The sequence below is a fragment of the Jaculus jaculus genome, chromosome 4 (genome assembly GCF_020740685.1).
Source record: "Jaculus jaculus isolate mJacJac1 chromosome 4, mJacJac1.mat.Y.cur, whole genome shotgun sequence".
Lineage (NCBI taxonomy): Eukaryota > Metazoa > Chordata > Mammalia > Rodentia > Dipodidae > Jaculus > Jaculus jaculus.
In genome coordinates this window covers 60,352,320-60,379,532 of record NC_059105.1, presented here as the reverse complement: position 1 = coordinate 60,379,532, position 27,213 = coordinate 60,352,320, and the positions used below count along the sequence as shown (strand labels likewise).

The window sequence follows — 27,213 nt, the reverse complement described above, 5'->3', positions numbered from 1 at the left end:
GAGTATGCTTCACAATGGAGGAAACTTCCTCTATTTGTGTTTTTAATCATGACTTCTCTTTGTGCTCCATAAAGATTCTTTTTTAAAATTAATTTACTTATTTGACAGAGACAGAGACAGAGAGAGAGAGAGAGAGAGAGAGAGAGAGAGAGAGAGAGAGACAGACAGACAGAGAGAGAGAGATAGAGAGAGAGAGAATGGGTGGGCCAGGAAAATGAACTCCGGAAGTGTGCACCCCCTTGTGCTTCTGGTGAACATGGGTCATGGGGAAGCAAACCTGGGTCCTTTGGCTCTGCAGGCAAACACCTTAACCGCTAAGCCATCCCTCCAGCCCTCTAGATTCTTGAACATAGTTCATGTACAATACTATTTTGCTGAATGAATGCATGCCTGCCTTATTATATATATTTGCTCCATGTAACACTTGAGAACATTTTAGCTCTTTTAAACAAATACTTGCTTCTGTTCTACCAAGAATATAACCAATTACATTTCCTGTATCTTTAACTATTAAGATAATAATATTTTAATTTTTGAACTGTTCTGCTTATATTTGATACAGAAAAAAATTTTCTTTATTTGACTTTAAAGAATGCTTGAGAACTTTATGTCTTTACTCTAAATATTTAGCATTTTACTTTTTGTTGAGGTTCAGCAAGCAGGTTTGAGTGTATAGTGGGGAAAATGATTTCCACAGTAGCTAATGAAATAGAGACTTATTTAAATCATGAAAAAAGAGAGGAGTTTATAGTTCAGGTCTTTATTGTTGTGATTCAAAATGAGCTTAAAGTCTGTATGATTTCATATATGCATTTGCATGTATATGTATGTACATATACATATACATATATATATATACTTTATAGTTGAATGGTTTTCATAAAAATGACACATAAAATATGAGAAATTTAACATATGTGCTGCTGAAGTGAGCATAATAGGAGAAATTGAAAAGCAGAATTCTTTCTCTATTTAGTAACTTTGTCCTTTAGAAATGAGTCCCAGCAAGAGAGTGTACTTACAGATGGGATCTCCGGCCACAGCTGGATCTGATGGCTCACTGGGAGGGCCAATTCCTGCAGCATTTATTGCCATGGCTCTGAACTGGTATTTCACACCTTCAATCAGGCGGGGAACATTGAATTCCACACCTTTCAATCCTACTTTGGTTATTGGTGCTCTGCTAACACGTGACCAGTAGCTACCACCCTCCTCTCTCTTCTCCAGCCAGTAGCCAGTAATTGGAGAGCCACCATTGTCCAAAGGAGGCGTCCAGCTCACGAGCATAGACCCTTTGGAGCGCTCCAAGACTTTTGGTTTTCCAGGAGGTCCAGGAAGGCGATAAGGATCTTGAATCACGACTTTATCGGACTTGCACTCATCACTGATTCCATATTTGTTCACCGCCCTAACTCGGAACTCATACTGACCATTGGGAATAAGTTTCCAGATCTAGAAATTAGATAAATAGAAAAATCAGAATACACAGGTTTAGGTTGATGCTTACTTATTTTAAAATTCAGCTTATATGAGGAGGGATCACCATAAAAAGAAATAACTGTGTAGACCCAAAGCATGGGAAATATAGAGAAAAGGAGAAACCCTTTAACAATAAAAATATGTATTTTTTTGTACCTCCTAGTGGATTTTTCAAGGAAAAGAGGCCTCTATATCAATGTTATTTAGTAAGTGGCCTTATGTGCATGGTGATAAATGCCATAGTAGTAAACAGCTGCTTCTTATATGTGGTTTTGAGCTTAATCACGAAACTCTAAAGGTATACTGAGATAGTGTCAGGTCAGAGTCATGTCCTCTTAATGTCTTAATGTGTATAAGAAACTATTTAGAAGAGTTTACCCCATATCTTCTCTCTACAGCAGTGTTGGTGACTTCTTCCCATTCTGACTTCTTCCTACTTGCATCACGCTTGTCAATGACATAATGGGTGATCTCACTGCCACCATTGTCTAGAGGGGCATCCCATGTCAGATAGCAAGACTCGGCTTTAATGTCAGTAACAGCAAGATTTCTTGGTGGAGATGGACGGTCTGGAAAGAAACAGTAGCTGATATTGAGAAGCTAGCCTTAAGCAGATGGAGGAGGCTTTCTTTTTGAAATAGGAAGCAAGTCACTTACCATATACTTCCACGTGAACATTTCGGAACACGGAGCCAAGGCGATTAGAAGCAGTAATTGTGTAAGTGCCTTTGTCATCCCGGACTGCTTTGGGGATGCTGAGCTCAGTCTTCGCCTCACTTCGGGATACTTCTTCCTTGGTTATGTTGAGCGCATCAGTAGGTTTTTCAATCACAGTGTCATTCTTGGACCACTCAATCTTAGGCATTGGAAGACCTGTCACATCTGCAGGGATGTTAACAGGCTCACCTGCCTTAACTTTAATAGTGTCTCCTCTAACAGCAAGACGCAATTTAATAGTTGGAGGGACTGCAAAGTGAAGGGAAAGAGGGAAAAAAAGTCATAAGAATGTTCTCACAATTCATAGGAATAAGACAGTACCTAATCTATACTATTATGTAGAATCCATACCTTCATCATCTTGTATGACTACGTTCAGAGGCAAAGATGGCTCGCTTTCACCAACATCATTGACAGCTTTGACACGGAACTCATACATTTGGTGTTCATCAAGATTTTCAACCAGAAATGATGTAGTTGGGCAGAGTCGTTTGTTAACTCTTTCAAAGTCAGGTTTATCGTGACGACGTTTTTCAATGATGTATCCCTGGATGGGACTGCCACCGTCACTGCGGGGCTCTTTCCAGTCAAGAGTGATGGTGGACTTTGTTCTTTCTGTGTAAGTGAGCCTTTCAGGAGATGTTGGGGGACCTATAGCCAAAAGAAAGGGAAAATAATGATCATGGGATGAGCACTCACATAAGCAATAATGATTCACTTGTATTTGTGTCAGAAATAGGGCTTTCTTTCTGGGGCTGGAGAGATTGATTAGTGGTTAAGGCACTTTCCTATAAGCCTGCAGGCCCAGGTTTGATTTCCCAGATCCCATGTAAGCTAGATACACATGGTAGTGCATGCATCTGGAATTCATTTACAGTGGCTAGAGACCCTAGCATGCCCATTCCCTTTATCTCTCTCTCTCATAAATAAATAAATAAATGAATAAATAAATAAATATTAAAAAGAGATTGAAAAAAAGAAATAGACTTCAGTTTGGCCTTAGCTAGCATCCATTTTAAAAATCCTTCCTAAACATGTCTATCCCTACATTTCTAGCTATTCTTTCTTTTTCTTTTGGCAAGTGTGTGTGCATGCAGTGTATATATGTAGTGTGTGCACATGAGTGTACACAGATGTGCATGTCCTCCATGCACGTATGCAGAGGCCAGAACAGAACTTCAGGTGTCCTCCTCCATCACTCATCCATATGCGTCTTTGAGAGGGAGTCTTCTACTAAACCTGGAATTGCTGATTTTTTTTCCCTTTCAGTCAGGCTGGCTACCCAGGGAACCCCAGTGAGTCTCTGGTCTTCACCCCCATAGGACTAGGATTTTCAGCACGCATGCCCAGCCTTTTACACAGGTTCTGGGGATCTAACTCAGGCAGTCTCTGGCCCTCTCTGGCTTTCATGCTTTTACCTGTTGAGCCATTTCCCTAGCCCTTAGCCTTTTTTTTTTAATAGACAGCATTTTTCCCTAATAAATTTTCATCAAGATTATTATTAAAAATAAGTCAATGATCACCTATGCTTTATAGTTAGCATTTCATATCACCTGTGTCATGTGCAAAGCTTCTAATCCTAACAAATAGGAAAGTAGGTGTGTGAAGTATTGTTTTGGATGTCAGCAGAGAGCAAAATGTTTCTTTTTAAGCAGACAGTAGGTGTGGTTTCTGAGCACATTTGAGTCACAGTGCCTCAAGTACTGGTTAAATAATAAGTGGGAAGAGAATTTATGCAGTATTTCTGAGGTTTTTATGTCCTGAGGAGTAAAAGATTTAAATGGTGAAGTTAAAGCTGACCCATGCTAGCTGCACTAGGAACTGGGGACTTCCAGTCCATCTTGATGCTTCTGGCACAATCTGACCACAGTTGGCTTTTTTTTTCTTCAAGTTTTTATTAACAACTTCCATGATTATAAAAGATATCCCATGGTAATCCCCCCCTCCCACAGTTGGCTTTTTGAGGGGACTATAACTGGTGGAGGATATAATTCATTATTCTGTTATTTATTTATTTTTTTAGGGTGGTCTTTTTTTTTTTTTTTGTTTGTTTTCAAGGTAGGGTCTCACTCTAGCTCAGGCTGACCTGGAATTCACTCTGTACTCTCAGGGTTGCCTTGAACTCAATCCTCCTACTTTTGCCTCCCAAGTGCTGGAATTAAAGGCATGTGCCACCATGCCTGGCATCATTTCTTGAGGAATCAATTGTTTCCAGAGCCTTACTTTCTTAAATGGAAAGCAAATATGCATTACCAACTGTGCAATTTTGGTGTTTCATGTGAGTTTTTGGAGAGTTCATCTATTTATTTTTCTATTGAATGATGACTCTGGATTTGGACCTCCCTATTCTTTCATTGTGGAGACTATGTGAGAGTAGAGTAAAAGTAAGTCATTTATCCTAGGCAATTACCTGTCCCATATTTTTTTTTAGAAAGGCAGTAAGTATGAACTATAACTGCTAGATTGTTAAATTAAAAAACACTCCAGTGTATTATACTGGAAAGATTTAACATACCTAAATTATTTCTAGATTGCTACTAAGACTCAGTAGATAAAAATTTTAAGTATACAAACCTTTGCATGATTAATATGCTTGGAGTCAAAAATTACATGGAATATTAGTAAATATGGTATCTTTCAAGTTTAGTGGTTATTTGATTTAGTTTTATTACTCTCTAACTAGTGCCAGATCTTGAGACTGTTGGAGTTTGAAGCCATAAAGCTCAGCAAAGAAATGATATATCTATAATCAAAATAATACTTATTTAGTTAACTATGAAAACCTTCTCTTACCTAGTGGATCAACTGCAAGAATTGGACCTATTTCCACTGGAGGGCCACAGCCAAACTTGTTCTTGGCAATCACACGGAACTTATACTCTTGTCCCTCGATGAGACCTGTGATGTCACACTTGGATCTCTCGGTCTCAATGGGTTGTCTCCAGGTGTGCATCTTGGCATCTTTTCTTTCAATAATAAATCCTGTGATTTCACTCCCTCCATCATCTGCTGGATCTGACCAGTTAAGCAGACACATCTTTCTGTTTGTTACAACAGGTTTTAGGTCAAGGACTGGACCAGGGACATCTGTAAAATGAAACCAAACAAAATCAGTGTAATATAATCATATCACATGGAGAGAATCCTGTGAAAATCCATGTAACATTCCTTACCAAAAACTTCTACCCGGACGGCTGCAAATTTGGAACCACAGCTATTAGTAGCTGTGATCACATATCTGCCATGATCTTTTCTCTGTGCATTCTTGATAATTAGTTCAGACTTGGTTCCGACATCCTCTATTAGAACACATTCCTTATCCAGCTCCCCTTCCTCTCTGGTCCACACTCTTGTTGGCACAGGACGGCCAGTCACCACGGCGGGGATTCTCAGAGTCTTCCCAGCCATTATTTGTATTCCACCCTTGACAGAAACATCCAGTTCCACAGCTGGAGGCTCTGTTGAATGGGAACAATCATTTGTTAGCTCAAGAAAGATAAAAACACACCCCCAGCTTAGGAAATATGCTTATTTTTGTTTCAGATAACTTTTAAGTACCTTGTGGTTCAGCTACAGTAACTGGCTCCGTTTCTCCAGGCGGTCCCTCGCCTGCTGCGTTGACAGCACTCACCCGAAGTTTGTAATCTGCACCCTCTCGAATTTCTTTGACAGTGAACTCACGGACCTTGATCATCTTCTCTGTGCAACGTGACCATTCATTTGTGCCAACCAACTGCTTATCAACAAAGTAGCCAATGATTTCCCCACCACCATTGAAAGCTGGGGGTTCCCATGCCAGTTCAATCGTTGTAGAGCTTGTGTCAGTAACTCTTGGGATAGGTGGTCCAGGTGGAGCTGGAAGGAATCCAGACACAATGGTCAGGTTCAATGAAGGTTTAAGAAGTGTCTTCTAGCTTACTCTTGAATACTTACTTCTTAAGGCATTACTTACAGATTGGATCATGTGCTGTTTTGGGATCTGAAGGTGGGCTGAACTTGCCGGGTCCAGCTGCGTTTTCAGCACATACTCGGAAGACATAGGTGAGTCCCTCTAACAAGCCATCTACTTTGGTTTTCAAAGAACTGAGCAGGGTTTTGTTGACACGAGACCAATGTGTACTATTAACCTCACGTTTTTCAAGCCAGTAACCCAAGATGGGACTTCCATTATCTTTTGGTTCATTCCATTTCACTAGCATACTGTTGCTGGTAACATCTTCTACAATGGGTTTATCAGGTGCATCAGGTGGTTCTGATAAAAATAACACATTGGAATTAATTCCCTAAAATGGCATTAAAAATTCAGTTATATAAAATTGTGACAATGTGTATGCCAAAACATACATTAAGAAGGTCAACTTTTGATGCAAAAGGAACCTTACCAAATGGATCCTTAGCTAAAAGTGGCTTTGAAACACAAGGTGGTCCAGGTCCAAACCTATTTTCAGCTCTCACACGGAAGAGGTACTCTTTTCCTTCGATCAGTTTTGTTACAGGGTATTTGCACTGTCTAAGCGTTGATGTGATAATTATCCATTCTGAGTCAGGTTTGGTCTTGTCTTTCTTTTCCAAAGTGTAGTTTATGATTTCACTGCCACCATCATCAAGGGGTGGTTCCCATTTACAGAGGACAGAGGTCTTTCTAATATCTTCAAATACAAAGTTGATGGGTGGTCCTGGTATATCTAATATTTCAAAGGAGAATAATTATTAAAATTTTGTGTAGAAACAGTTGCTATGGCATATACAATTGTTTGTGTGGCCCTTCTATGTGACTTCTGGTTTCTTCCTGCATTTGTGTATCTTTATATATACTAGCTAACAAGTAATGTCAATGCCTTTTCTGAATCTTATGAATGTTCTGGAGATAAAATATGACTAAAAATTATTTGCTAAAGCTATTTTTTCTTTTAACTGCCCCACAAGCTCTATGTTTCACTAAAACTTTTTTTTTAGGTAGGGTCTTAACTGTAGTCCAGGCTGACCTAGAATTCACTATGGAGTCTCAGGGTGGCCTTGAACTCATGGCAATCCTCCTACCTCTGCCTCCCAAGTGCTAGCATTAAAGGTGTGCACCACCATGCCCAGCTTCACTAAAACTCTTAACACAGATTTTTTTTTTTTCCCCCATTGGAAAGGATAGTGTTAAATACTCACCTAGCACACTGACAGTGCAAGGAGCTTTTGCCACACCGTGGTCATTTTCAACTTTGATCATGTACTGGCCATGGTCAGGTCGGAGAGAATCACGGATGCGCAGTTGAGATTCTCCTTGCTTACTATTGTTGATACTCAAGCGTTCTGTTAGAGGCAGGAAAAATGGCTCTTCTTCTTGAACTTCCCCCTTCTTCTTCCTCACAAGGGGTGCTGGTCGCTTCTTGATCTCCTCTGGTACAATGACATTTTCATCCTTTATCCACGTGATGGTTGGGTAGGGTGATCCAGAGATGGTTGCATCCAGTGCTATCTCATCACCTCGTCTCACTTCTAGGCTTGTCTTCAGAATGACTTTCGGGGCATCTGTAATGATTAAAAAATAATACTTGTTTTTAATTCTGAACAAAATAGCTAACAAAACATGGCCCTTATTTATTTTGCAATGGCAAAGTGGAAACATCAATTAAAAACAAACAAACAAAACAACCACAAAGCATACCAATAGGATCAACAGCCTTGGTTGGAGGAGTGGCCCGAGAAGGCTCGCCAATCCCAGCGGCATTCTCTGCTCGCACACGGAATTGGTATTCCTTTCCCTCCTCAAGTCCTTTGGCTGTGTAGGTCAGCACTGGCACCAGGTGTTCATTGCATCTCTTCCATCTGTCTTCACCTTTAGCGATCTTTTCTATGATGTAACCCATGATCTTGCTCCCTCCATCATACAAAGGTGGCTTCCATGTAATAGTCATTGCCTTTGCTGTAGGATTATGAACCTCGACATCTACAGGTGGATCTGGGGGTTCTGAGAAGCAAGAAAAAAAAGCCTGTTACATTGAGGAAACCACCTTCCTAAAACAGACAAAACCCCCAGAACATTGATTTCTAGCCATTGTACCACTATGCTAAAACTTACGCTTTGGATCTTGAGCAATGACGGGATTTTTCAGTTCAATGTATTCGCCTCCACCAATCTTATTGACTGCTTTCACACGGAAGAAGTATTCACCATTTGGTATAAGATCCTTTACTGTCCAAGACAGCTTGTTTTCACCAGACATAACTGGTATGTATGTCCTTCTGCCAGCTTCTCGGCGTTCCAGGACATAATGAAGAATTGGGCTCCCACCATCATATTCTGGAGGCTCCCAGGTTAACTTACAAGAACTCTTGGTTATATCACTTGCTTTAATATCTTTGCATGGACCAGGTAGACCTATTACAAACAAGATGGATAATTATTATTATTCTAAACCTGAAAAAAACAGCATTTCAAGTACAAATTTTCTCTACCTGGATCAATCTACATTTTAGGAAGGATAAATTTTCTTGTGATATAGTGTCCCTTAGATTATAAAACTCTTAGCATCTTTGGCCCTAAACTGCTAAACATCAGCATGAGCTCAAGAGCTTTTAAGCCAAACAAAAATTGTGTACTTTCCATAAAACTATTAGGGATTGTCATAAAGGACAGGGACTTTTACTGCCCCTGAAGGAAAAAGAATATGGAAAAACAGTTTATATAATTCAGAAATAAATTGTCAGCTATTGACACATTCTTAATGTATGTTTTATATTTTATTTAAATTAGTGTTTCATATGCAAATAATTAAAACAAGAGTAACTTAGTCTATCAGAGATTAACTATCTCATGAAGCTAAGGAATCTGTAGGGACATGCACTTTACAAATGCCACTTCTTGAAGCAATTTCAAACAGACCACCGGAAAGCTTACTAATTTCTACTACATGTGAAAAACACCTGGTGTTTCATTAAAGAATGGATACCTATGACTTTGACATTGATTGAGGCAGTTGCAGAGCCAAGCTTATTCTCCACGGTGATGGTGTAAACTCCAGCATCTGCATGAGCACTCTTGGGAACTTCCAGGTGTGCGGAGATGTGGTCGTTCTTCATTGTTAACCTGTCACTTGCTTTTACTTCTTTGCCATCCTTATGCCAGCTAACTGTTGGAACTGGGACAGCTCTGAAGGAAACAGGGATGCTTAACTTTTCACCTTCAATAACAACAATGTCATGAGCCTCCAGATCAATTGTTGGCTTGCCTATAAGACATAATACAAAAGAAGGAAAAAAATGCATCAACATGTAATGCTCAGGAATGAAACCCATTTTATTAACAGGAAAAGACACTATTTCCTTACAGTCTGGGTCTTTGGCCACCACATTTTCGGAGATTTCAGACGGCTCACTGACGCCGACAGCATTGACCGCTCTCACTCTCAGAACGTATTCTTTGTCAGGAACAATACCCTCTTCCACCTTGAACTTCAAGTCTTTTATTGGGCGAGAATTAACACGCATCCATTTTTCAGTGCCTACTGGACACATTTCAACATGGTATCCTATAATAGGACTTCCACCATTTTTTTCCGGAGGCTTCCAAGCGATGTCAATGTGCTTTCTCCCGGCATCAGTCACATGCAGGTCAAGGGGTGGTGAGGGGGGACCTGAGAACAAAGCGAAACATTCATATCCACAGCCTCATGATGTTCTAGATAGTACCCTTTGTATACTCAGCATGACTTACTTGTTGGATCCTCAATGGGTATGATTTCCGTGGGTTCACTGGGGTGACCAACCCCAGCTTCATTTTCTGCCCGAACCTGAAACTGGACCTCTGTTCCTTCAATGACATCAGTGACTCTAAAGTTACAGTCAGGACCTGAGGTCTTTCCAGCTTTTACCCACCGGGTACCCAACTTTTCTTTCTTCTCAATAATATATCTGTTGTAACAACAGAAACATTTCATTAGCATTAATGAAAAAAAAAAAAACCCAAAGTTAAGGATTTACAACCAAGTGTGTGATTCTCTATGAATTAGTTCAACTTTTACCTCTGGATTGGCCTTCCACCATCATTTTTAGGTGGTTCCCACTTCAGGTCAACATGTCGCTTTGTCACATCCACCACTGTCAGGGCATAGGGTGGTCCAGGGGTGGCTGAAAAAACAAAGCAATCAACGATTAGGAAAACCCATGGAAAAAAGGCAATGACCTGTTAGAAATGTTGCAAAGATGAAGTTGGACGGCATACTAAAGGTGTCTTTGGCCAGGACGGAATCCCCAATCTCCGTGTAGTCACTCTGTCCTATGGCATTTTCAGCAGCAACTCGGAACACGTACAAAGAGCCCTCCGTCAGGGGGGTCACTGTGCACTTGGTCTCCTTGACCGTGGTATCCACCGTTTGCCAGCCTTTTCGCCGCACGTCTCTCTTCTCCACAATGTAGTTGGTGATGGGTGATCCTCCGTCCTTCTCAGGAACTGTCCATTTTAAGTCAGCTGTATTTTTAGTGATGTTAATAACTTCAAGCCAACGAGGTGGTGATGGGGGGTCTGAAAAAGAAAGGATAAAAATCAATTAAAAAAATCCCCCCCCCCCATATTTGGTCTTCACTGAATGTTCTCTAGAAGTCACAAGGAAATAGTACGGCAAGAAGGAAATAACAATAATGAGGTGTTTCTCAGATTGTAGTTCCCCTTTAGGTGTTAGAAATCTGTGTCCCGGACATAAAGAGTGACTTACATAGTTTTTCCCGGCAGAGCACGGGGTCGCTGGGCTCACTGGGGTCACTCTCTCCAGCCTTGTTCACGGCTCTCACGCGGAAGGAGTACTCCTGCCCTTCCATGAGCCCCGTGAGTAAATGCTGAGTGGTCGGAACCCCTTCAGCGACTCTGACCCAGTCATCTGTTCCAGTCTTTAGCATTTCAATGACGTAAGATTCAATCTTAGCCCCTCCATCGTGTTCTGGCTTGGTCCAGTTCAGTACTAATGATGTTTTGCCTATATCTTTTACAGTTGGTTTTCCAGGGGGCCATGGAGGATCTGCAAGCCAATGAAATCATTATTTGTTTTGTCCAAAGGAAGCTAATATAAGCCTCAAAATAACCACAGGAAATCATATGAATGATACCTATGGGATCCTTTATTAAGATTGGTTCAGTTGATCTACTTGGCTTTCCGGGTCCAGCCAGATTTTCAGCCAGCACACGGAATCTGTACTTTTTCTTATTAGTGAGTCCTTTTACCCTGAATGAGGAACAAAGAACACACGTAACATCATGGTATGGAGCAGTAAACTATGTTGTACATGAAGAGGTTAATGTATTTAAATTGTGAAAAGCAATTTGGAAGCTTAATAAAACATACTTCAATATTAATTAAAAATAACTTTTTAACTGTTACATTCTTTAGATTTAATCAGATAATCAATCTAATTATATACCATATTCTAATTATTTCTATAATAATGATCAGTTACCATAATGCACTGGAAGAACAAACACCTTCAAACTCCCAGGAATTGAGAGATGTATCCTTGGGGGGGAAGTTTTATCATTTTAAAATTATGTGATTATAGGCAAAAAGTAAAGTGGATTAAAATTTTATGTATAATCATATGATCAAAGGGAATACTATAATCAATTGAGTACAATGTTATTTTAATACTTGATGGAGATTCTCGGCTTACCTATATGTTGTGTCCTTTACTGGCATCTTATTGCATCTAACCCATTTATCAGTATCAGGATCTAATCTTTCAACCCAGTATCCAGTGATGGGGCTGCCGCCATCATCATCTGGCTCACACCATGTGAGAGTCACTGCATCTTTAGTGATGTCTGAAGGTTCTAGGCGAGTGGGAGGCCCAGGTGGATCTATAGACAGGAAAATGATATAAGAGAATCATATACCCTGAGTGTAATACTTAAAGTTTAACACAAATATTCTTTTTTTTTCCCTTTCTTTTTTTTTGTCAGCGGATTGAAAAACTTACCAAACTGATATTTGGCTATTATTGGAGCAGCCTGAACTGGCTCACCAACACCATACATGTTTTCTGCAGCAACTCTGAAGACGTACTCTTTATTGGGTGTTAACTTGGTAGCCTTGAAGTTTGTGTCCTTGACAGTTGATGAGAGCTTCTGCCATACTTCGCTGTCAGCTGCTCTTCTCTCCACAACGTAGTTTGTAACCTTAGAGCCACCGTCATCTCGGGGTGGGTTCCATGTCAGAAGGCACGACTCATTGGTTACATCTGTGATGTCAAAAGCAGCTGGTGGTCCCGGTTTATCTGTGGATGGCATTACACAGAAAGAAAAGAAAAGTCCTCAATTATGCTTTGTTCAAGAAAGGAGTAGCAATGAATTTGATCTTTTTAAAAGCAGGAGCCTCCCTTACCTAAGACATTCACTTCTACCACAGCAGTGGCCCGACCGCAGACGTTCACAGCCTCGATGATGTACGTGCCAGTGTCGCTCCGCTTACTGTCTGTGATCGTCACTGTGGATTTTTTTGGAACATTTTCAATGGTGATTCTGTTGTCTGGCTTCAGGAGTTTATCAGCCTTTGTCCAAGTTATTTTGGGTTCAGGTTTTCCAGTTATAGTGGCAGGAAGTTCAATCTTTGTTCCAGCTTTCACAGTGAGACCAGCAAGGAGCTTCACATCTAGGAAGATTTCTGGAGCCTCTGAAATGGAAAGGATGACTTGTGTTGTTAGCAAGTTCAAGCAGATGTAAAGTTAGAGGCCAGACTGACAAGATGAAAAGTAGTAAATACCCTGTGTGTCCACAGCCTGGATTTCTTCTGTGGGTTTGCTTGGCTTGCTAGCACCTTGTCTGTTCAGTGCCTTCACACGGTAGGCATACCACTTGCCTTCCTCAAGTCCTGTCACTTCCATCCTGTCAGAAAAGAAAACAGCATGTGTTTCTGTCATGTAAATAGTCTGTTCCACTGTGTAGGCACTGCCTTTCTGAGATTCACAATAGATTGCTTCAGTACTGTGACTAATGAAAACCATGAGCAGGGGTCTGCTCAGCAACATGGTTTCCCATCAGATTGGCATATCAGGAGAATTTGCAGTGAAGAAAATTAACATTTAATTTAGCCCAAGGAAAACTCATTATAATGAGTAGACACAAATTCAACTCATGTGCCCCCCAAATGAAGACAACACAAAACAAAGCACTTACTTTGTATCTGCAACAGGTTCTCCACAGGCAACCCATTTATCAGAACCACGTGGACACTTTTCAACTATATATCCTTTGATGCGTGAGCCGCCATCATTTTTAGGTGGATCCCATGTCAGGAAGATACTCTTGGCAGATCTATCTCTCCATTTAAGATTCTCTGGTGGATCAGGCACAGCTACAACATTTTAAAGAGCAAGTTTATCTTAGGCCACCTGTTATTGTCTCCATATTGCCAACCAGTACCTCTCCCCATAACTTCAACTCCAGATGTAAAATCAAAAGCAGTAACACACGACTAAGAAATCAATCATCAAGCATGTGCTTACTTGCAGGAGCAGACATATTTACAGGTTCGTCAACATATGCAGGTTCTCCGGGGCCACACTTGTTACAAGCACAGACTTTGAATAAATATTCTTTTCCCTGAACAAGATCAGGAACTGTGAATTCTAGATCAGTCACAGAGTCCATGACCTGGGATAAAGAAATGCAATCAATTGGTTATCTCTCACAAACAATTTCTCCAAGGCAAGAGATTATTTTCAACCATGAGTAGAGATATAATACTGATTTTATTGAATTTTTTTGAGATTGTATCATGCAATGTAGCCAGGCTGGCTTTGTACTCTCAATCCTGTATCAGCCTACTGGTGCTGAATTACAGGCATGTTCCACTGTGTTCAGCTTTCTCTAAGATTGTGGAATGTTTAGTATTATTCTCATATCAATTTTGTATTAGGAAAAAAAGTTATATTAGAAAAAATTACAAAGTAAGATACACAAATAATATTTGGTCCCCAATATAATGAAAATTGTGTTTTATACTTTGTATACACTAAAAGATGTTACCTTATTTATTAGAAATTTAATTTTATATCAGAGTAACAAGTGGCTGGGAGTGTAGCCCATTGGTGGAATTGCTTAGCACATACAAGACTCTCAGTTCTATCCCTGGCCTTGCAAATGTGTGTGTGTGTATGTGTGTGTGTGTATGCCAATGCTATTAATCTATAACATACTATATATATACTATACTATATATATATTAGCTAGTATAAAATAAGTGGATGGCAGTTCCACTAAAGTAATCCAGTAGAGCGAGAAAAAAACTGATAAACCAAGTAATAACTACTTTTCTTAAAATGCTTATGGCTTTAGAGGGGCATATTGGGTATTCATCAGGTACCAGGTGAATAGGTAAGTTTTAAACAATCATAGCTGAAAACAAATTCTGAGACAATTATACTAAAACTTAGTTAAACCACCTGAGGAAGTGTTAGCCTTAATGCACTTCTTAAATTTTAAAACGTTTCTGATTCTTTTTCATGAAGAAAAAGGAAAGTATTGTTATACATATCCATTTGCCTGCCACCACATCCCTCTGCCATTCCTTCACTCTCTTTTCTGAAATTGCTGCATCGCTACTCAAAACTCACTTTAGTCCATGTTTTCCGGCTGACTTCTCGCTTTTCAATAACATAACCAGTTAATGGACTTCCTCCATCATCATCTGGTGGTTCCCAAGTCAAATGTACAGAATCCCTAGTTATGTCAGTAAATTTAAGTTCTTTGGGTGCACCAGGTCGAGCTAAAACAAACAAAAGGCAGTGGAGGTCAATATGGTTTAAGCCAAAATTTAATATTGCCAAATCATCTCAAATAACAGGAGTTTCCTTCCTTACCGATCACATTGACATCAATTTCTCCTGAAATTGACTTTACAGGATTTTCTAATGTCAACGTGTAGATGCCCTTGTCTGGACGTTCACTTGGGGAAATGACGAGTTCAGCATAGGCAGATAAGGTCTTCATCTTCACACGGTCCCCCTCCTCTAGCACCTTATCCCCAAAGGCCCAGGTTGCTTTTGGTCTGGGGTAGCCTGTACTGGGAACCAGGATCTTGATAGGATTTGGGACAATAATCTCCAGACCATCTTTAAATGCACTTAAATCCATTGTTGGTTCAACTGCCAAAGAGAAAAATTAATGAGTTTCTAATACTATATTTATATCCCTGCTTTCCCAAAGTAGCTATGTGCTATTTTCAAATCTAAATGTAAAATATCTCTTTACCAAATGCATCATCAGCAGTTAGAGGACCAAGAATTTCAGATGGATCTGAAACACCAGCTGCATTTTCTGCTGAGACTCTATATAAATATTTATTTCCTTTATGTAGTCCAGTAACCTGAAATTATAAATCAATATATGTTAACAAACATATATATTTAGGTCCGTGGTCATATACAGAATATTTTTAGATGCAAATTTCTTACCTTGTATTTCAACTCAGGTACAAGTTTCATATTGCAACGAATCCAATTATCTTTTCCTTCTTCACATCGCTCAATTATGTAGCCCAATATGGGGCTGCCTCCATCTTTCAGGGGAGGCTCCCATGTGAGCTGAACTGATGACTGGGTCTGTTCTGAGGAGTTTAGGTTCACAGGAGGACTTGGTCTCTCTAGAATGGAAGAAAGAATTGGAGAATACAATTTAATGCGTTGACAATTCATTAGAATATGAGGCAATCAAGTCTATCAACCTTATTAACATAACAGGCTTTCTAAAATCACTGGATAAAAGTAGGCACAGCCTGGGTGTCTATAGTTTTACACTAATTTTTCTGTTGTCCTGACTTTTTATTAACTTTGGTTTGATTTGAACTATTTTTATTGAACATTCTAATTTTTTATTTCATGCACTGTTTATTTCCATTTTCGATGGGCTTACCAATTGGATCAGAAACTTTGACAAACGGAGTGGCCGCACTTGGTTTCCCAACTCCAATTCGGTTTTGGGCTCTGACACGGAAACTGTACTCCTGACCTTCCACCACATCAGTGACGGTTGCAGACAGGTCTCCGGCTCTTACAGTCATGGCAGTGTCCCACCTGATAGAAGTCTTGTCCCTCAACTCAATAACATAGTTTGTGATCTCAGCACCACCATCATATTCTGGCGGCTCCCATGTCAGCGAGACACCAAATCTATTCACATCAGTGATGGCTACATTCAACGGAGGGCCTGGAACATCTGGATTTTACCACAGAAGAAGAAAACATGGATGTGGGTTATACTGTGGATCCACACAAGAGATAAGCTAGTTTGCAGTTTACTTAAACACTTCTTACCATATTTACTCCTTGCCTCCACAGGATTATCAGTTTCTACTGGTTCGCCAGTGCCAACTCTGTTTCGTGCACTCACACGGAATAGGTATTCCACGCCTCCTTTTTGTAATCCCGTGACAGTGAACTCACAGCTGTCTGCACGGTCTGTGACTAGAACCCACGTCTTTCTCCTGATGTCACGCCTTTCAACAACATAACCTATGATTTTGCTTCCACCATCTGTGAGTGGTTCTTCCCAAGCGAGGCTCACTTCACCATCAAAGGTTTCTGTCACTTCTAAGTTACGGACTGGCCCAGGAACATCTGAAATCCACACAGAAGAGAACTGTTAGTGTGTTTTGCCTTTAACCTATGCTGTGGCAACTAAGTCTGAGTGACGCAAGGCCTTACCGATGACTTGTAAATTGATGAAACCTTCTGCTTTTCCGTGCTTGTTCTGAAGCACAATTTTATACCTCCCCTTGTCTCCTTTCTTGGCTTCTGAAATTCTGAATGAAGTTTGCTCAGCTGTCGTATCAACAGTTTTTGAAGATAAAGGTTCATTTTCTTTAAACCACTCGGCTTCAGCTTTGGGATAGGCATCATAAGGTACCACCATTGTCAGAGGCTGGCCAGCATCGACTACAAGGTCTTGGTCAGCTGTCTTGATTTTAGGTGCGGCTAATGAGAAAGAGTAGATGTGATTGCATTTGGTTTATATACTGGAGTCAAACTACTGCACAGCTTCTTTACAATGCCTTTGTTAACAAATGGTCCTGGGTGCACCAGGGCCTCCAGCCACTGCAAACAAACTCAATGCAAGTGCACCTTTGTGCATCTGGCTTACATGGATCCTGGGGAATTGAGCCTCAAACCGGGGTCCTTAGGCTTCACAGGTAAGCACTTAACCACTAAGTCATCTCTCCAGCCCCTTTTTTCCCCTTAATTGAGGTAGGGTCTCACTTTATCTAGCCCAGGCTGACCTAAACTTTTAGCGATCCCCTTGTCTCTGCCTCCTGAGTAGTGGGATTAAACGCATGCTCTACTACACCTGTCTACTAGTGGCTTTTTAATAATGACAACCTATATGCATATCTTGGGTCAGGATGAGAAAATATCTAAGAGGTCCATAGGGGTTGGGCAGTAGAAGAGTGAGGGATTGTGTTTGGGTCTGGGAAGCCTTAGGGTGGCATGTTAATTCTAGGAATTAATGAACAGCTACTGTGGCCAGAATCTATCCAAGGTTCTGACATGTAAAGATGAATGCTGTCCATTTCTTTGTAGTAAGAGAAATTAGGATAGGTAACATGTGGATAGGGCTTAGTAGAAATGACAGACTTCATAAGGATTATTTAAGTCTGAAATCTATGTCTAACATATAGTATTATGAAACTGTAATATAAAAGGAAGGAACTTACCAGCCAGTTCAAGCTTGGCTCTGGCCTCTTTATCTTTGGCAATAAATCTATATTCACCCTGGTCACGGGGCTTAATATCACAAATCTGTAGTCTGTGTATCTTTCCTTCACTCATCATCTGGTGCTTGTCACCTTGGACAACAATCATGTTATTTCTCAGCCATTGGACCTCCACCTTGTCTTTGTTGAGCTCAGCCAAAAAGACAACATCGGCACCAGGGGCTTCGAGAATATCTTGAGGAGGCCTGATGATCTCAACAGGGATTTCTGAAAAAAAAAAATACAAAATAAATGTTAAAAGTTTGTATTTTTTTTAAAAAAATTGTTTACTGATATTAGAATATTCTTTTAATTAATACATACCTTCTACAAAAAGCCTAGCTCGAGACTTCCTGTCTTCTACCCCACAAGCATATTCACACTCATCATCCAGCCTGCAGTCTTTTATAATGAGTCTGTGTGTGCTTCCATCTTTTTCAAATTTGTATCTAAGGAAGAGATTGAATAATCAGCTCACACAGTGACTGTTAAATTGTGAGAACCACGCACAGAAAATGGAAACAAAAAATCAAAAGCTTTCTGCGTACTTTTTGCCTTCCTTGATTTCTCTCCCATTTCTGTACCACTTGACGTTGGCTTTCTCTCTTGAGAGCTGGCAGGAGAACACAGCATCATCAAACTCAGTGACTGTCTGGTCCTCCAAGTGCTCCACAAATTCTGTTGGGGCTTCTATGATAAGCAGCTCGGCAGCAGACTTGTCTTGCCCAGCAGTGACGATATATTCGCCTTCATCTGGGAAGCCGCAGTCTTTAATGATCAGAGAGTGCTTGTACTTATCAATTCGGTATGATATTCGATTGTCAAAAGCCACTTCTTCTCCATTTTTGGTCCACTTCAGTGTTACATTGAGGCGATTCACCTTGCACCAGAATGTGACAGATTTCTTCTCCATTGTTTCAATATCTTTAAGAGGTTCGATAATCCTAAGATCTTCCTCTGTTGTCATGGAGAAACAAAGTTCGTTTTAGTTGTTTCATAATATAAATCAATGGAACGTTCTCTAACATTATACTCACTTACCTTCTACTATAAGGTTAGCTGCACTTTTAACGTTTTCACCTCTGTGGTTAGTCAGAGACACATTATAGTTGGCTTGGTCATCTAATCGTGCATCTCTAATTCTGAGGGTGTAGACCAGATCTTTTTGGAGAATGATGTATTTTGAACTATCAAATATAGCTTCTTCATTTCGGAACCATTTGGCCTTGGCACCTTCTGTATTGACTTCACAGTTGAAGACAATTTCTTGTTGTTCCTTGACACGGGTGTCCTTGAGAGGAACTATGATTCTGAGTTTTTCTGAAAGCAATCAACAAGACTTTATAGTATGAAGAAGGACCAAAGTGGAAAATAAACCCAAAGTAACCTCCAAAGACAAGAACAAACTTACCAATTACTGTCAGGTGGGCTGCTGCTCTAGCAGCCCCAACCATGACCACGTAGGTGCCCATATCTTGTAATGTGGCATCTTTCACAACTAAGACCCTCTTTTTGCCATCAGCAATAATGTCATATTTATCTCCAGGTTCAAGAGTTTGGTCGTCTCTCTTCCATTGGACTTCAAAGCTTTCCTTGGATATTGTGCAGACAAATTCAGCCTTTTCCCCTTCAAGTATTTCAAGATTTTGAGGTTTTGAGATAAATTCAGCAGCAAGTTCTGGAAAGAAAAAGTTAGGAGACACTGAAAACTCTTGCACCTGAACTTTAAATATAGTAAGTACAGATGATTAACAAATGAAATGCTGCTCGTGGGACTGTCATACCATGCACTTTGACTTTGCCCTCAGTGCGAGAACTTGGGAGTCGACAGTTGTAGCTACCAATATCGTCAAGCTGGGCATTCTGAATGATCAGGATTCTCTTCCTTCCATCAGCAAGAATTTCAAATCTTCCTGTTTCAATGATCTCTTCATCGCCTTTGTACCAAATCACTTCTGCTCCAGGCTTGGACACTTCACATACCAGTTTTATAGTGTCTCCTTCACTAACTTCAAGATTGGCAAGATTTTTGGTAAAGACAGCTTCTTCTTCTGCAGGAACAATAAAAAAATTCAGTAAAACTAGAAATTCTTTTTCCTAACTAACACACTTAAGAGAGAGTCCGCTCATACCTAAGACGGTCAGCATGCCAGAAGTTCTTGCTGTCCGTACTTCACAGGAATACTCTGCTTCGTCATTCAGTAAACATTTGTTGATGACAAGAATGCGAACGGCTCCCTTAGATATGATGTCATATTTTTTGCCCTTTTTAATTTCAGCACCATCTTTAAACCATTGAACCTGCATTTAGGATAAATAGATTTTCTGATCAGTTTCCATGTTGTTCCTTTGTGTGGACTTTCCTAACACGAGCTATGACCCTAAGTTTTTCTGAAAGCAATCAACAAGATTAATAGTAGAGAGAAAGACCAAGGTGATGGTTAGAAATATAAATAAATAAAATAAGAACAAAGTTAAGAGAGCTTCTGTGATGCTACGCCTACATATTAAAATAGCATGATTATAAGGATTTAAGACAAAGGGCTCCCTCTGATGTGGAAATGGACTGAAAAGTGAAGGAAGGAACTTGGCAATGGTAGTTAATGCCAACCCGAAGTATTTAGTTGAGGTGTATGAAATTGCTGCTATTTGAGCATTTTTAAAATTATAAAATGACAGAAATTCTGCATAGCTCAAAATACTTAAAATCTTGTTGCTGTTATTTCAGTATTTTTTCAAATGATAGTAAATGAATAATGCTCAAAAGAGAATAACTAAGTCAAGCCCATCTTTAACACTAACTTTAAAAAATTTTTTTTAAAAATTTATTTATTTTAGAGCAACAGACACAGAGAGAAAAACAGATAGAGGGAGAGAGAGACAATGGGCGCGCCAGGGCTTCCAGCCTCTGCAAATGATCTCCAGACACGTGCGCCCTCTTGTGCACCTGGCTAACGTGGGACCTGGGGAACCGAGCCTCGAACCAGGGTCCTTAGGCTTCACAGGCAAGCACTTAACCGCTAAGCCATCTCTCCAGCCCAATACTAACTTTTTAATCCAGAAGTGGTGATTAGAGAAAAAAAGTTAAACTAAGTTTTTCTTTTCTACCATTTGGTTAGAGCAAAAAATAAATACAAAGTTATGTGGCACTACAAGAAAACAGCTACATAGTCACAGACCTTAGCATTTTCCTTGGAAATTTCACATTCGAACCGAGCCATTTCTTTTTCTTTAACTTGAAGATCTGTGAGTGGCCTTAAGAATTCCACATGGGGAGCTGGAAGAGAATGTCATCAGAATTCAAAATGAGGTTTCTGAAAATTTAGTCTGTTATTGCTATGGTATATATAAAAAAAAAGAAAAAGTGAGTCATCTGCATTTCATTTTTTTCTCCCTGTTTTCTTTTTCTCGCTTTCCATCTACTAGCCTGCAGATGACTGAAATCACTTGGAATTGTGTGGTGCTTCGCTTTGTCACACATCTCTAAAATTGTCTTACTGCATCTCCATCATAGTTTTAGGAGAAGGGCTATCTCAGTTCTTTTGAATGACAACTGAAAGAAAAACCTTCATTTCCTGGTTCTCTGTCAGAGCCAACAAAGATAGCTTGTCATAGGAAATGCCAGGAACAAAGGAGCACTATCCTACTCAACAGGGCTGCGGAAGTAGAATCGGGTGATGCTGCAGCCGGAAGCTCTACAGCCAGCTCCCTCTATGGCTGAGAGCACAAGTGCACACATATCCACCTTTTTCCCCCCTAAACTCAGCTTCAAAGACGTCACAGTGAATCAGATATAGCATCTGTTGTTAGCACGAGAAGCAGTGAGTTTTGCCTGGGAAGCTGACAGGGTTTTTACATGTGCTGTTTCCTTGATCTCCAGACTTTACTCAGCTGCTGGGCAGGACTGGGGAGCTGCCTCCTTGACCTTCCTTCTTTCAGAGCTCCTCATGAGTCCTTTCCAAGTTGACCCTTCTTGATCTGTGAGATTCTGGAACTGATGCTGACTGACAGGCCTGAAGCTATGGAGTCTTCTTGGAGTGGAAGAAGATGATGACAGAAAGAAAGAGCCCCAAGAAGCTACTCTGACTGAAGCTAAAGTAGAATTACCACGGAATAGAAAGAGTGAGACAGAACAAGAGGTAGGCAGCATGATTAAGGCCACTAGGTTTTAAGTGTTGACAAACGGGACTCAACTAGATAAGTATAACACAAGAATACGCACTGCAAGATGTTCTCACTGGATAAATGAAGAGTGAAACTAATGAGCTAGCCAGACTGTGACATGTGGCAGATTGAGAAAAAGGTGTTAGCTTTCACTGGGCGAAGAGGTAATGCTTCATTTAAAGAATCCAGGCCTCAAAGAACCCAAGCCTCACTTCAGCTTCTTATCCATTCTTATTGTCACAGGTTGAATTATGTGAATGGTTTCATCATATTACAGCAGACTTCAAGCATGCTCCTACTCAGATAAATTTCATGTTCATATTCTAGGTGTTCCACAAGACTAAAAGCTCATTCAATAGAATCAGGGTTACCTACTTCTCTGTTTTTTTTTCTAGTGATTCCATTTATATTCATATAGTAAGCTCACTCCATGTAGACACAGAGCATATCTGCTCACCACTCAGTAAGAGAAGAGAAGCATAGTGAAAGTTGACTGATATCGTTTTTAAGGCCAGAGACTTAAGGACATTTTAAAAGAAACACATGAAGCATCAGGTTAGGTCAGCTTGGATACTAGGACTTACCAAGAAATATAGTTAGGCCAAGAAGGACATGCAAAAGGTGCTTTTTGTTTGGGGTATAGTTATAAAGAGTTATAAATGAAAAGTCCCTGATAAGAATACTTACGAACAACATTCAGGTTACAGGAAGTCTTAAAGTCTTTTGCATCACAAGTGTATGTTTTGATATCCTCTGGGGTACAGCCATGTATAATAAGTTTTCTGACCCTGCCATCAGCGACAATGTCATACTTCTTGCTTTTGAGGATCTCTGTCCCATTTTTGAACCATTTCACTTTAGCGTTCTCTCTGGACACTTCACACTCCAGGACTGCAGTGGCTTCCTCCTCGACTGTCTGGTCCTCAAGGGGCTTAGTGAACTCAACTGGGGGTTCTGAAAGAATCATACGCATTAGCCAGAGGTTGCTCCTTCCCTTCTCCGGGAGTTTCATCACGTCCTCAACTTCCCTCTGGCATCTGCGGAGCTGTGTCCGTTCTAAGTTTGCTCATTTGTAGGGGTATTTTCCATTTGGATTTTTCCTTTAATAATGATGTTTTATCAACATTTGTACATACAGAGGAAAAACCAGTTTTGCTGCCTTATTTGTAGCTCTAGATGGCCTAGAATTCACCATGTAGACCAGGCTGGCCATAAATTTATGGCTATCCTGTCTTTGTCTCCCAAATGCTTTGATTTCAAGGATAGTTGTTTTTAAGAACTGTGAAATGTCAAGGAAATAACTGGTTAATAAGATGATGGGCACCTTGTTTGATATACTTCTTCCAGTTGGTTTTGACCTAATGAAATATGCAATAAAAGAGGAGACAGAAAGGGTACTAAATTCTAGTCAATTTTGATTTTAAAAAAAACCTATAAAGTATTTTGTTATGACAAAAGTAAAACTAGGCTTTTAGTATTTGATTTTAATCTACAGTAGTCATTGAATAAAAATAATTAAAAGTAGGCATTTGAGGGCTAGAGAGATGGCTTAGCAGTTAAGGTGCTTGCCTTCAAAGCCCAAGGACCCATGTTTGACTCTCCAGGTCCCACATAAGCCAGACACACAAAGTGACATAAGCATGTAAGGTTGAACATGTGCACGCGGGGGCACATGGCACACGTGTCTGGAGTTTGACTGTAGTGGCTGGAGGTACTGGTGTGCCAATTCTCTCTCTCTCTCTCTCTCTTTCTCGCTCTTGCTCTCGCTCTCACTCTCATTCCCTCGTATAAAAAAAGGCCAGTTTGTTGGGTTTGCTTCAAAAAAAAATTTTTTTTAAGTAGGCATTTGAGCATTGCAATTACCTTTCACAAAGAGGTTGGCTTGCGTTTTGAAATCCTTGGCTGTTAGTTGGACTTCGCCAGCATCTTCTAACTTCACATCTCTCAGAGTAAGTGTATGAACTCTTCCTTCTGAACGTGTGACCACCTAGTTGGTTTTTAGAAAAGCGTATTTAAGAATATGTGACATGACCATCTGGAATATAGGCTCTCTTAATTCAGTTAGGTAAACAGTTTAAATAGAGCTACCTATGTTGTTTTATAATCATAAATATACCATGCATGCATTTAAAAGTGACTTCAATAGCTCAACTCTTAGGAAAAGTTTAGGTTTTTGTAGCTACCCTTATATAATTATGAGGTGACTTTTTATATTGAACCTGTCTAGGTTAACATTTCCTTATATCTGTGACCTTGAAATTATATGCAATTATAATTATGTATGCATTTCCATTCTGCTACTGGGTGTGTACACAGGAAGAAAGAGTTTAGAAAAGTTAAAAAGGAACGAAGAAAAAGATTAGACACTGTAATCTGGAAGTAAATTTTCTTTTTCTTTCTTCTGAGAGTAAATCTCACATCCTAAACATAGGGAACTTGCTATATATCTGTGAGCTAGAACTCTTCTTCCCATTTATTTTGCAAACAGATGAGACTTGTGATTAAAATAATTTTCACAATTCTTAGTTTCATTCCCACTTATTTTAGTAATTAAATAAATTGCACCCATGGTAAAAGTAAATTGATTTCTTATTTTTGTTCAACATCAGGTTCTTTGGATGTTGATTCGCCTCTTGCCTGTGCATGAGCATCAGTACCAGGGAACTCAGACACCAGTGGACTGTTATGGAGCCGGTCATCCCAGAAGCAATGACAAGAAGATTAAGAGTGTATCAGTTCTGTGATCTAGAGCTCCTAAAAATCCCTGCTATGTCACCAAGATTGGTTTTGCACTAAGTAGTTAAGAATTATGTAAGCTTTATTTTCTAGTGGAATTATTTATTTTGTGGGTAGTAAAGGAAAGAATCAAGAATAAAGTTTCACTGAGAGGTATTTTCCACAATTAACTGCAGGCCATGGCTATCTGCATAATGACTTAAATGAGAACAGCTAAAAAATAATACACAGCTAGGCAAGGGTAATTAAGATGGCCTAGTAACACAGCTACTAGTTTTCTTAGAACATAGTGCTTGAATAGAAAAAATTGCTTTTTAATGTTTCAATATTGTTTGAATTGCAACTTTGGATATTAAAAAAAATCTCAGTTTCTAACTTATACACAACTAGCATATCTATTACCACACATCAACTGAGTTATTTGGAGGACTCTATAATATCCACTGCCACCACTTATATTGTTTAGCACATAGTTCTCAGTAATAGGATGTATATGATGTGGTCAATATCTTGATTATGTTAAAAGACACAAAAAAGCAAAGTAATAGATATCTTATAAAAAGCAACCAACTAAAGGAATTTGCAAGATTTTATGGTAGGCTATACAAGGATGATATTAATGGCTATCCTTAAAAAATGTCAATTTATAATGGGCAGACAAACACATTAGGTACTATCATAGGCTACCTATTAAGATAAATACAAAATTACCAAGTACCATTTAAGACTTAGCTATTCTTTCTTGGAATGATGGTTAAAAAGGATAAGAATGTAACTCATTTCTAAAATATTCTTTTCCTATTTCTTATTTATTTTATTATTTATTTATTTGTGTTTTTTGATTTAGCTAGCCCGGGCTGACCTGGAATTCACTTTGTACTCTCAGGGTGGCCTCAAACTCACAGCCATCCTCCCGCCTCTGCCTCCTGAGTGCTGGGATTAAAGGCATGAGCCACCACGCCTGGTTCTATTTCCTATTTCTATAAGCTATTTTTATTTTGATTGGTTGAAGTTGTGAAGGGTAAAGATTTAGCAAAACATGCAGGTAGAAGGCTTGAAATTAAGTTGATAAGAATGTTTGTTTAATGGACTTAATTTAAACGTAATCTGTAAAATGCACTAAAATGAATGTGTTACTTCACAGTTGGTACTTAAATTGTTTCTGAGAAGAGACATTTCAATAATGTAAGATCAAGTATAAAAGGATGAAGTATTTTGGGAGGTTACAGTAAAGGATTAAAATTCCTATGCCAAGGGAGGCATACAGGGACTCTCTAGATGTCTAGTCAATTGATCCTTTCTAGCCCTTGGAAAGCTTTGCGTGACAATAGGTTTTTTAAAAATTTTAATTATTTATTTTTTTAGTAAAAGAAATGTGAGTAAGATTCTGCAGTATAATTTAAAATGACGTGTGTTTTTCCCCATTAGAACTGAGTCTGATTTTTAAGTAAAAAGCTCTTACTTTGATCAAAAGATCTGAATTTAACTATACCACACTGAAGAAGAAAAATGTATATTCTAAAACCATAAGCTTGAAGGTGAAGATGCCATCCAGCTAATACTTAGACATCTTCATTTCAAGGAAAGTCTTCTGGTATGTGAATGCTTCTCAGGCTGCCAGCGGAATGCACTGCTGCCTTTTCTACTGGGTAAAAAAGGAAACCAACTGCTCATTATCGTCTCTATGACAGCCGACCATATCTACCAAATGCCTGTTATTGAATTACCTTTAGCCACTTTGGTAGAATGCTAGAGTTTTGGGTTTCTTTTTTTGTTTGAGCATTTGTGCAGAAGCATTTTCTTCTAATAGTCAACTTTGTGTTTACCTGTTAAGCTGAATCTCCCTTTAATTATGTTTGCTTGTGTTTTCCAAGTCTGACTTGTAGCAAAGTCTTTATACACACTATTCTTTCTGAAATACTGGGGGATAGAAATGTCATAGGACAACTAAATGTGCTGTGCTTTTTTTTTGTATAACTTATTTCAACAATTCAAAATTAATGGTGAATTATCAAGAAAATGTTAACCACCACCACCATACTGTACAGGGGCTGCGCTAAGTTTAATTTCATGATGTGGAGAAGTGGAAGGTCATTATGTACCACCAGCCTCTAACACAAATCATCCCAGTGACTATCTTAGAGGGGGAAGAATACATGGATCAATTAAAGCAAAGTATATTTGGGGCCAGTGTTTACTAAATGGTAAAATATTTGGCCTAAGGTATGTTACTGAAAATTAGCCCAGAAGCAGGTTATTGACTAAAATGCATTAAAGTTTATTCATTTATACATGTGAGTGACTGCAGTTCCCATCTTTCTTGTCAGTACCACCAGCTGCACTTTAAATAGGCCACTTGCATTCCAGAATTTGCACAGCCCAAAGCACTTGAGGT

At 39.4% G+C, this 27,213-nt stretch overlaps 1 protein-coding gene across 5 annotated transcripts in view; it reads right to left on the bottom strand.

Annotated features, from left to right (window-relative positions):
- Positions 1-27,213, bottom strand: part of Ttn (titin) — a 282,613-nt gene that overhangs the window by 78,744 nt on the left and 176,656 nt on the right. For all 5 annotated transcript variants that reach the window (XM_045148517.1, XM_045148518.1, XM_045148519.1 and 2 more), the window contains 42 exons: positions 23,946-24,069; positions 22,770-23,036; positions 21,098-21,195; positions 20,051-20,219; positions 19,703-19,969; positions 19,330-19,596; positions 18,960-19,238; positions 18,467-18,875; positions 18,243-18,367; positions 17,880-18,146; positions 16,873-17,142; positions 16,483-16,785; positions 16,082-16,384; positions 15,625-15,812; positions 15,422-15,536; positions 15,031-15,315; positions 14,785-14,936; positions 13,675-13,822; positions 13,346-13,523; positions 12,933-13,054; positions 12,555-12,842; positions 12,151-12,447; positions 11,845-12,031; positions 11,287-11,402; positions 10,899-11,198; positions 10,409-10,708; positions 10,209-10,314; positions 9,902-10,098; positions 9,516-9,821; positions 9,138-9,416; positions 8,267-8,566; positions 7,853-8,155; positions 7,354-7,716; positions 6,579-6,881; positions 6,149-6,448; positions 5,755-6,051; positions 5,370-5,654; positions 4,990-5,283; positions 2,548-2,847; positions 2,137-2,445; positions 1,858-2,048; positions 1,023-1,452 (listed from right to left, as the gene is read on the bottom strand). In XM_045148517.1, the coding sequence (XP_045004452.1) occupies positions 1,023-1,452; positions 1,858-2,048; positions 2,137-2,445; positions 2,548-2,847; positions 4,990-5,283; positions 5,370-5,654; positions 5,755-6,051; positions 6,149-6,448; positions 6,579-6,881; positions 7,354-7,716; positions 7,853-8,155; positions 8,267-8,566; positions 9,138-9,416; positions 9,516-9,821; positions 9,902-10,098; positions 10,209-10,314; positions 10,409-10,708; positions 10,899-11,198; positions 11,287-11,402; positions 11,845-12,031; positions 12,151-12,447; positions 12,555-12,842; positions 12,933-13,054; positions 13,346-13,523; positions 13,675-13,822; positions 14,785-14,936; positions 15,031-15,315; positions 15,422-15,536; positions 15,625-15,812; positions 16,082-16,384; positions 16,483-16,785; positions 16,873-17,142; positions 17,880-18,146; positions 18,243-18,367; positions 18,467-18,875; positions 18,960-19,238; positions 19,330-19,596; positions 19,703-19,969; positions 20,051-20,219; positions 21,098-21,195; positions 22,770-23,036; positions 23,946-24,069 (10,387 nt within the window). The remainder of the gene's footprint in view (positions 1-1,022; positions 1,453-1,857; positions 2,049-2,136; positions 2,446-2,547; positions 2,848-4,989; positions 5,284-5,369; positions 5,655-5,754; positions 6,052-6,148; positions 6,449-6,578; positions 6,882-7,353; positions 7,717-7,852; positions 8,156-8,266; positions 8,567-9,137; positions 9,417-9,515; positions 9,822-9,901; positions 10,099-10,208; positions 10,315-10,408; positions 10,709-10,898; positions 11,199-11,286; positions 11,403-11,844; positions 12,032-12,150; positions 12,448-12,554; positions 12,843-12,932; positions 13,055-13,345; positions 13,524-13,674; positions 13,823-14,784; positions 14,937-15,030; positions 15,316-15,421; positions 15,537-15,624; positions 15,813-16,081; positions 16,385-16,482; positions 16,786-16,872; positions 17,143-17,879; positions 18,147-18,242; positions 18,368-18,466; positions 18,876-18,959; positions 19,239-19,329; positions 19,597-19,702; positions 19,970-20,050; positions 20,220-21,097; positions 21,196-22,769; positions 23,037-23,945; positions 24,070-27,213) is intronic.